Raw genomic sequence first — 10,634 nt, 5'->3', positions numbered from 1 at the left:
GATATTGAAGAAAGTGTGATATATATATATATATGGTAATTTGGCATGAAATTTATCAACTCATTGAAAACTGGTAAATAGTATTTGATTGTTTTGCTGGTGGTAGCATTTCTGATAGCATTAATTTATTTTGGAAGGTTGGTTAATCTGTAACTTTAGTTTGGGTTGTAGTCTAGGTGGGTTTGACTTTATTATTTATACCAAGAATCTACAGAAGTTTGTAAATAAACGCCAATTGGATTTTCTAATATCTTTAGACAAACAAAATTAAAATATTCCATTAGTAAACTGTAAGAAGACCCTTCTTATAGCAAGATTAAAGAAAACATTGAATTTTTCACTCTCAGTGAGATATGACTCCATTTTTAGATTGCAATCTAAAATATACTAGCAAGATTTGATGATTTTCTCTAATAGTCATTGTAAAAATATTGTTAACGCATTGAATCAGAAGAGGAATTAAATACTAATCATTTCAAATAATGTTTTCTTGCACACATGAATTTTTTTAAACTATCCTACTTACCTCTTCATTAAAAACATAGAAACTTAGCATTCTCAAAAACTGTCTGATCTTAGTTACTATAAGAATATTATATAATTAATTCTTCAAACTAGTTTATACATCATAAAACTTCTCTTCTAGTTATTCTAATAAACGATGCAGTTTGAAATATAGTTAATGTTTCTTTTACCAACTGTAAAGGCTGCTTGTTCTTTTTATTTTATCAACATTTCTAACTACATAACCATAAGGTATAGAAATGTAAAGCAGGTTGTTAAATTATTTTCTGATTTTAGAAGCAAGCATGGAAGTGAATTTATTAAAACCTAAGCTGAAAATAGAGATGTTATCTTGCAATGATACTGGGAGAATTAACTTTATATATAAGGGATTAATTGATGGTTGTTGGGACTGAAGACATGAAACATAGTAGTCAAGTTGTTGAAACCATATTAGTTTCAATCAGGGGTTTTAAGGGTAGAATTTATTTTATTTAAAACTTTTATAAGCCATATGATCATACAGATGATGTGAATGATAAACTGTAGAAAGAGATTAGGGTTGCTACTAATAAGGAATACTTATGTGATAAGTATGAGAGACTAATTTTAGACAGTCATAAGGATTATATGGAGTTAAATAGCAAGGCAGAAAGGTTTCTTATTAATGTGGTATAGCCAGGTGAAATTGAATTAACTTTGGATCAATAGGTTAGGTCTACTTAATAGCAGATTTGGTCAAGATACTAATTATTAAATAATGCAAAATCTCTGAATAACTGAGCCATGAAAATATATGAAGAAAAGAGACTGAACACACAGTGAAATATGCAATGAACAATCTTTATTACAACAGACATATAACACAAATACAGTGTGTGTGTGTACTTGACTTTAAAAAAAAAAAGGATAATTGCTTCTAATGGATCTTGTATATTCAAACTGAATCCATGTACCAGCCTATTTGAAGATCTTTTTCAGATTGACTAATCAAATTTTTTTTTTTTACTAAGTAAGCAACACTGCATGTACCCAGAAGGGTCACACATGTGACTGGTCAATTTTATTCAAACACAGGTTAATTAGAAACCTCAAGATATCATCTGAACTACCACCAAAGGACCCTGCTGTCAACACTCTTGCACAGTGTGCAATATTGTAGCAATGTCAGTCATGGACAGAACAGGTATTATCTATTTGAGAATAACAAAACAGCTTAAACAAAATCAACTTAACAGGTTGTTTTTTTTACCACATATGTGAAACTTGCATGTATACAGAATAAACAATAAATTCAGAATAAATATTATAATATTCGAAGAAAATAGAAATGCATGGTATATTTATATGCCAAAGTGATTAAGGATGATTTTCAATATCAAATGGTCACAGGGTCAAATAGAAGAAGCGGTTTAGATTTAATGATATCAACTAATGTGGACATAATTACAAGAATTTAAGTGGGGGATCAGTTTATAGTTATTGAAATTTTGCTACCTGTTGAGAAAATATGAAATAGATTTTTATTTCTTAATTTTTCAGAAAGCAAATTTTGAGAACATGGGTTAGTATTTATTATTAATGAATTAGGGGAATGAGCTAAAGGGTAATGTGTGACAGATTTGGGAAATAAAAAAAATGCCTTTTAATTCAAGTTATGCATTGTCCTAAAATAAGGAAAATGATATAAGTGAAGATAAAACCTAAATGTATTACTAGAGACATAAAGGACAAAATCAAGGATAAATACTACAAGTTTAAGAACTATAATAAATTGACAGATAGGATGGGAGACTTAGAGAACCATAAGAAAGTTAGGGTCTTGGTTAAAAAAGAAATTAGGAATTCCAAAAAGGCTAGTGAGAAAGAGCTGGCTAATACTGTTAAAACTAACATCAAGAGCTTTTTTAAGTATGTTTGAATGTTAGCAAAATGTTAAAATGTAAATTGGACCATTCAAAGTTACTGATAGCAGGGTTTTTGTATAAAACTATAGGATGGCTGAGCTTTTAAATGTTCTGTTTTTACAAGAGTAGATATTAGCAACATTCCTGACCTTGAGCATTCTATGGGGAATTCTGGAATTAACCTGAACCATTATAAATATTAATCCCTTGGCAGTAAGTAGCTAACTTTATAGATTAAAAACCAATAAAGCATAATAACCAGACAAGATTTTTCTCGGGATCTTAAAGTCACAGATCAGACATATTAGCCTCTCTTTCATTTTTAGGAGGTCTATAAACAGTGTACAGAACTCAAGTGTTGGAGAATAATACTGCTACTTATTCTTAAAGGGGGTGATAGATTTGTCCTGAATATTATATGCTAGTTAGTCTAATAAAAGAAGCTTTGCAAATAATTTAGTGAAATATGATATCATAAATGAAAGCTAACATGGATTCACTAAAAAGAAATCTTAACTCACTGATCTGTTGACTTCTTTCGAAGATGCTACTTGTTATATCGACAATGGAAAGGATGTGGACTTGGTGTACTTACATTTCACAAAACTTTTGATAATATGACTCACAAAAGTTAGTTAAGAAAATCACATCAGTAACTAGTTAATTGAATTGTAGGGTGGTTGGATGAGAGAGGGCAAAAGGTAGTTATTAATAGAGTTCAGTCAAACTGCAACCTTATTAATAGCATAGTGACTCAGGGATCAGTGCATGGGCAGTTGCTTTTTCTTACTTACTTGAATGATATTGATAGAAAAATAATTAGTAAATTACCAAAGCTTTCAGATGACATTAAACTCTTGCATATTCTTAACTGTACTCATGATGTTGAGGTACCACATAATGGTTAGAACAAATTGGTAAGTTAAACAAATTACCTTTAACTGTAGCAAGTACAACGTGATACATTTAGATTACAATAATTTGGATCCCACTTCTTATATAGATGGGAACCTACCCAATAGCATGGTTGAAGAAAAGCATCTTGGCATAGATAGTTAAGTCATTTAAACCATCAAGGCAGTGATGCTAGCATTAAAACTAACATAATTTTAGGGGGTATTTATAAGATGTATTTAGTACAATCTTAAAAAAGTCTATTTCTCTATACAAATTAACAGTTAGGTCTCACTTCAAATAATGTATAGTTTTGGTCTCTTTACCTAAATAAGGATACTGATTTTTTGGAAAGGGTTCAGAGGATATTTACTAGGATGATTCTGGGCATGGAAGAATTATTTTATACGAATAGGTTAAAAATCTCTTAATGTCTTTCCTCTTGAGAAAAAATAAGAGTAAAAAAATTATCTTATTGAAGTTTACAAAACTATCTGGGAGTTCAACAGGATAATGGCTTCTGATTTCTTTGTGGTTTGTATTCTACAATGAAAAGACATAAGTTTAAGATCTGGAACAAGACAGACTAGGCTCAAGTTAAGACAGTGCTATATTTCTAACAGGATGCTTGGCTTATGAAATGAGTTAGCATCAAAAGTAGTGAAGGTTGGCACTTAACAAGAGCTTATAAAAAAAAAATCAATTTCATGATAAATAAAAGTTGAGTTAAATTTTTTTCATTTCTTAATGTTCTGCAAGAACAGCCTTGAAGAAATTAATGTTCTATTGTTATCTGTATCTTATATTGCAACTGATAATTGAAGGTTCACAAACTGTAAGAACTACCTTTACACTACTAGGAGTCAGTAAGACATAACATCTGAAACTTCATATCTTTCTTTGTTGCATACAAGTGTAAAGTTTTTAGTTAAGAGTAATAAAACTAAACAGAATTTAATATTTCAGACTATATACTATTTTCATATGATACAAATTTCACAGATAGAGTCACACATCATTTCATAATGTTAAGTAAAAACTAAATTTTCCATCTTCAACAAGTGTTAGTATTAATTAGCTAACTGCAGCAAACAATTCTTTTTTTCTATTCATTACAAATAGTTATATACATCCCATTTTTATGTGATTAAATTTGAGAAAATCTCTAGCATATTTTATTAAATTAATGAGGAAGTGCATCAAAAGTGCTTTTTCTTTTTGCTCAGCATATTTTTTATGATTAATGGTAAACTAATAACATTCCCAGCAACATTTCCTGCTAAAGCCCCCACACAACAAGGAAAAGGCCACTTTTGCCAAGGCCGATCCCAGTCTAACGGTATGGCCACAGCTCCAACCCATGCTCCAACAAGACTACCATACACAAGGTTCAAGCAGTGTATTTCTTGGATTGAATGGCAACTTCTTTCCAATATGATCTGAAAAAGTGCAAGTATACTTGGTTCAATCAAAATACACAGTGGAATGCCTAATAAGACTGACAGAAGCAAGCTGAAGTACACAGTTTCTATAATATCATGAAACACAGGAGCACCAAATAACACAGCTATAACATAAAAGCTAACAGTTAGCAATGTCATAATCTTCAATATATTGCCAAATTGAGAAAGGAACTTTACAAAAACATCCACATATTCATTGTGTTGGTTATCTAATGCAGTATTGAGCTCTTTTCTTTGACCCTGGTGTACTGGCAAACCGCGTTTGTATTTACATTTTTTGACGTTGGTGCCAATTCTCCCAAACATACTCGAAACAAGCTGGACAACAGTCATCGATCCCAGTAATAAAGGCACACCGCTGGTTGGGTCATTATTTATACCGTAGATTATATTATGTATTACAAACGTTAGTATAGTTCCACACGCACTAAATATACTTGAACACAGTAAACTCTTTTCATGTAGTAGCGTCATGCTATGTTTCAGATTTTAAAACCGTAAATTTAACTCTACGATAGCATGGACTATCACTTACGCTATCACAGCGTTTATTATAGTATATAATTCCATGTTTTGGAGCGCCATCTAAACGGTTAAGACACAAACAGAATTAAAAGTAAAATGGTATAGAAATAAAACAACTGCTTTTGTACAAATAAAATAACATAATCATAATTACTCATTTTTTGTCTCATCATACTATTAAGTAATTTGATAAGATATCTCACTTCTTAAATTATGGTTTAAATGGTGTTGTGTTTAATATTTTATAGTATTTTCTTTTGTGTTGGTCATTTATCATAACAACACAAGCTTATAAAGTAGACCCTTAAAATAAGTTTTCTGATGGTAAAATAGGTGTTTTGGGCGTCAGCTGGTAATTACAAACGACTTTTGTGCAATAACCGGTGTTTTCTTGAGGAACGAAAAAAAAAAATAATAGAGCTGTCCTTCTTAGCGTACAGAACACGTTGAATAACTCAATCTGATGGTCAAATTTTAAGCCTCAGCTTTCTGCAAACGAAAGCGACAATATAATAATATACATGTTTATAAATTATTTTATAATGTTGTTAAACAGCCATATATCATGAATTAAGAGTTATATGTAGGATCCTATATTGAAAATTTAGATCTTGACAGTTAAGCTCAATTCATAGATATTACGTCTCCGTTTGTTAATTAACTTTCCGTAACTTCGTTCCGACGAAACTTTAGCGACACATGTCCTTACTTAATAAAACTGGTTTATTCTTTCCGAATACAACTTTACGATACACTTATTTTCACCAGTCGCTCTATAACAAACGCTATATCAACGAACGTCAACAATACTTCTGACTGCAGTTCAATTACTCACTATCGACACACACGCTACCTTATTATTCCGTCACGTTGTCACCCTCTTTTATACACCAGTCCACCCTACATCTAGCAAATGCCAGAGCATTCGCCAAGGTACAGGATAGTTCTAGAAACGCGGCGTCACCAGTCATGTGACCTCGCTGACGCAACAATATATTTGATGGTCTCTGTGTTACCGCAGAATATATTCTTGCAAAAAACTGGGGTTTTATTTTTCTAAAAACAATGGTCTATGAGATGGAAATTTTGCCCACAAAGTCAAAGTTATAAATGTTTACTGACTGTGAAAGTTATGTCACTTGTAATGGAATTACTAAGGGTACGTATAATTTCAGGAATGAGCTTGACTATTGTCACATCTTTATCTTCTCTTTTTTTTTCTGCCCCCCCCCCCCCAGTAGTATGTCTGCGGACTTACAACGCTAGAATCCGGGTTTCGATACCCGTGGTGGCCAGAGCACAGATAGCCCATTGTGTAGCTTTGTGCTTAATTACAAACAAACTCGTTTTTTCTACTTTTATGAAACCCCTGTAGGCCCATTTGTGCTATTCTAATGAAAATTTTAACACTTTTCATTTGTTTTTTAATGCGGGCCCTATATCCAAATAACTGCAGTCTTCAGTATTTTGCTTGTCGTTATGAGGGGTTACAAGTATTAAAAGAAGATATTGTTTAAAGATGGCACAACTTATTTTCTCATACAAAAATTACTGTTTGTGCTGAAGTGTAAAGATCCGTCTTTTCTATATTTCAAAATCTTTAATCCTTTTATTTTCTTTTTCAAATGCTCAACGTCCAAAAGGTAATCAATGAACAAATCTACACCAACCTTATATACATCCTATGTATTAATCATTGAAATCGCAATCCACTCGGTATGGTCAATCGCATAGTGACACATACAGTCACAAAATCAATGATGTTTTGTTACATTCATTACTGAGTAGTTTATAATGCACACAGTGAAGTAATATTAGTGTTACATCAAGTTAAAAGCTCTGTATTTATTATTCATGATAATGTCATCAATGCTAATGTCTGGTCTACAAAAATGATTTACACAAAAAGCAGTTTGCACCTAATTCATGTCAGATGATAGAAGAAAAGATGAGAAACCATATAAATTGTAACAGAATGAATTTATTTGATCTTCTGAAAAACATACAAGGAGTAGCAAATAAGGTTAAGTGGAATGGATGTTGTCAGGTCTCACAAACTAACTGATGGTCAATACTTTAATCTGACTGGACTGACTAAGTCTGTTTTGGAGCTCTCCTTTTTAAATTCCATAATGTATTATCCAGCTGAATTCTGTCTATAATTTTGAGTTTGTTGAAGTTTTGTGTGTTAAATAGAGCATTACATTCGAGATTTTCCACTTTGGTGAGTGATTTTATTCCTCTGTATTTGGAGTTTAGACTTACCAGCTGTTAAAAATTTATATCTAATCATATCTATCCTCTTATATGGGACCTTTTAGTAGAAGGGAGCAACAATGTTGTCATTCTATTTTAGATTGCACATATGTATCTACAGAAAAATGTCAAGTATGCATTCCAGACTTGAAGCTATAACATGCACAAGCAGCAGCCACTTGTCAAACTAATAATGTGATGGGTACATTGTGTAATATCTTGCTAATGGGTAAAGAAATGATATAGTAACTACTTGTCACATATTATCAAACGATGTTGAAAACATTTGCACCTGAATATATCCATATAAAGTGGCTGTTATGCATAGAGGATTTGGAGATACATTGGATCTCCATCACAAACTGTGTGGGAAATCCCAAATACCATTATTCCTGCAAAGGAGTGTAACTAGTGGGGTGTATTCAGTCAAAACTCAGTTAACCTTGAATTTATAGGATAGGTACACTTAATAACAGGAGATTCAACAATATATTTAATTTGAAGTATTATTGAACTGCTTCGTAACTGAATTCTCTAGCATTACATAAAGAGACTGGACACAATAGAACATGAACAAACAAGCAATCTTTATTTTATCACTTTATCAAAATAGTGTGTTATTTATCTATGGGATTTTGAGTCTGTTTTACTTCACCAATCAAAGAATCCATTAGGCCTCTTCATTACAGATTCTTTTTTCAATTTCACCTTGGTGAAAAAGAAATGTTTAACATATATATATATAAACAGTGTCTGTACTTGATTTTACAGAATGATGGAATGGGCAATGCTGTATACCAGGCTGTTTAACGTTTCTTACTTCACAGGTAACACTGGATTTACCCAGAGCAACTAGCACAACCCATATGGCTGGTTAGGCTGTAACCTTGAGATACCATCTGACCTACCACTGAAGGACACTCTTTCACAATGTACAGCATTACAACCATGCATTTCAGGTACAGAATATGTGTGATCTCAATGGAATGACAAAGAACAAAAGGCAACTAAAACATCATCAACTAAATAACTTTTTTGACCACATGACATATGAAACTTGTACATATACAGAATAACACTATATCAAAATAGGAAGGTAGAAATGGATGGTATATTTAAAAACCACATCAACATTCTACAATGTATTCCACCCATTTGAGGCTTTCCACAAAAGTAGATAGGTTAGAAGAAATAAATGATAGTTTGACACATTGGAAGATACTGGACATGGTATGCACTAGTCAGCAGATTCCTTTTATAGTGGGTTATGTAAGAGTTGTTATTGCCCTGTTGAACTTCTATTAGCCTGCTTTCATGCAAAACAAAGAAAAACTGATTTTGCTATCACATAAGCATGCTAGAGCTGATGAAACAACCAAATATAATCTAATAAATTGTTGTCTGAAGGTTTAAAAAAATGGAGAAAAATACTGAAACAGGCAATGTAACTTTTCAATTTTCAAAGTTGTCTTTATAACTTATGCAGTCAATGATACTGGTGTATACTATTTGAAGCAGACTGTATCATACACACAAATACATTTGTCTCAGGATGGACTGTATGAAGTACTTAAAAGGGTTGTCTTTTCCTAGCTTGTTTGTTTGTTTTTTGAATTTCGCACAAAGCTATACGAGGGGTATTGGCACTTGCTGTCCCTAATTTAGCAATGTAAGACTTGAGGGAAGGCAGCTAGTCATCACCACCCACCGCCAATTCTTGGGCTACTCTTTTACCAATGAATAGTGGGATTGACCATCACATTATAATGCCCCCATGGCTGAAAGGGTGAGCATATTTTGTGGGACAGGGAATCAAACCAGCAACTCTCAGATTGCGAGTCAAGCGCCCTAACCACCTGGCCAGGATGAGTCCTTTTCCATGCAAAGATGTACTTTCTCTTTCTGCACTGCATTCAACTGTCAGAGTGGCCCACCCATACTAACCTAGGTTAAGCAGGTACAAGAATGGTGATATAGGGTGCTGTCACATGTAACATCAATATTGTGATCCCTGATATTGAAATGGCACAAGAACAACTATATCAGAAGCTGTTCAGGTTAATGTGAAAATAACTGATGATATTTCTAACGAATCAGACAAAATTGAAGATAGAATGGTAACAAATAATATAATCAGTTGGAGACTCCAACATTTTTAAAATGCACAATAACTTATTGTATAAAGTTAAAATCAATATAAAACTAACACACTCTACTTCTTTTGGTGGAGCATGTTCCATGAGAATAGCTGTAAGTATATGCAATCAATAACAGATTCAGGAAATGTTAAGCAAAGAATAATTTTGAACACAGACAGTAAAAAGAAAAGAAGCAAACAAGAGTAAATGAACAAAATAAAAAATCATTATTCTTACAAATCACAGTGGTTTTATCTCAGCTTATGAACTTCAATATTCTTTATTGAACTACTCTGACAGCTAGAAAAAGAAAGCACATTAACTCAAAACAATGACAGGAATTAGAATAATGATGATATCTTACTTTCAAGTTAGAGAAAAGTTATGGTGTGGTATTCTATAATCCCAGAGTACCTAATCAACAATTATTCTCATAATGCATTTCAAAGGGAGGTGGTAAACCCACAACACATATAAGTCTCTGTACCACCCTCACCCCAATAGATTATGAAACAGGAACAGGGTCAAGTAAGTACAAGTCCTACTGAGAAATCATTATGGTATACAACCTTTGCCTAAGCTATAGGGCTAGTTCAAGATTATGACTTTTATATACACGGTTTACAAGGACATCAACTAATTCCATAAAGGATGCCTGGAAGAATAGAACTAAGTAATATAAGAAGAATTACTACAATTTTAACTGACTTGTTTCATGTACTTAATATAATATAAATACATTACTATGTTGTAACACTGCATTTATCTTCACAAAAATAAGACAAACTATTATCAGATTTAATAGGGTTAAACATATCCCATTAATATACATAGTCCAAGTCACTAAAGGCATTAAAGAAATTGATACTGGTTGCTTTAGGTTATTTTGCTTTATTATGGGAATAATCATAAAGCCATGTGACAGATGGTATGTGAGCACAACAGCT

The 10,634-nt window shown here is 32.4% G+C and overlaps 1 protein-coding gene across 1 annotated transcript; it reads right to left on the bottom strand.

The window, feature by feature from the left end:
* Window positions 1-4,504: 4,504 nt before the first annotated feature.
* LOC106471936 (phosphatidylinositol-glycan biosynthesis class F protein-like) lies at window positions 4,505-5,101 on the bottom strand. The gene has a single exon (XM_013932559.2). It carries the CDS (start codon window positions 5,099-5,101, stop codon window positions 4,505-4,507), a length of 597 nt encoding a protein of 198 aa, XP_013788013.2.
* Between the last annotated feature and the right edge of the window lie 5,533 nt (window positions 5,102-10,634).

The sequence above is a fragment of the Limulus polyphemus genome, unplaced genomic scaffold, assembly GCF_000517525.1.
Source record: "Limulus polyphemus unplaced genomic scaffold, Limulus_polyphemus-2.1.2 Scaffold4974, whole genome shotgun sequence".
Classification (NCBI taxonomy): domain Eukaryota; kingdom Metazoa; phylum Arthropoda; class Merostomata; order Xiphosura; family Limulidae; genus Limulus; species Limulus polyphemus.
Note: the sequence above shows the minus strand (reverse complement) of the source record. Positions and strands in the feature narration are given on the sequence as shown.

What these genes read in the sequence shown, in the direction of transcription:
- LOC106471936 (XM_013932559.2), bottom strand. Translation starts at nt 5,101, where the DNA reads ATGACTGTTGTCCAGCTTGTTTCGAGTATGTTTGGGAGAATTGGCACC.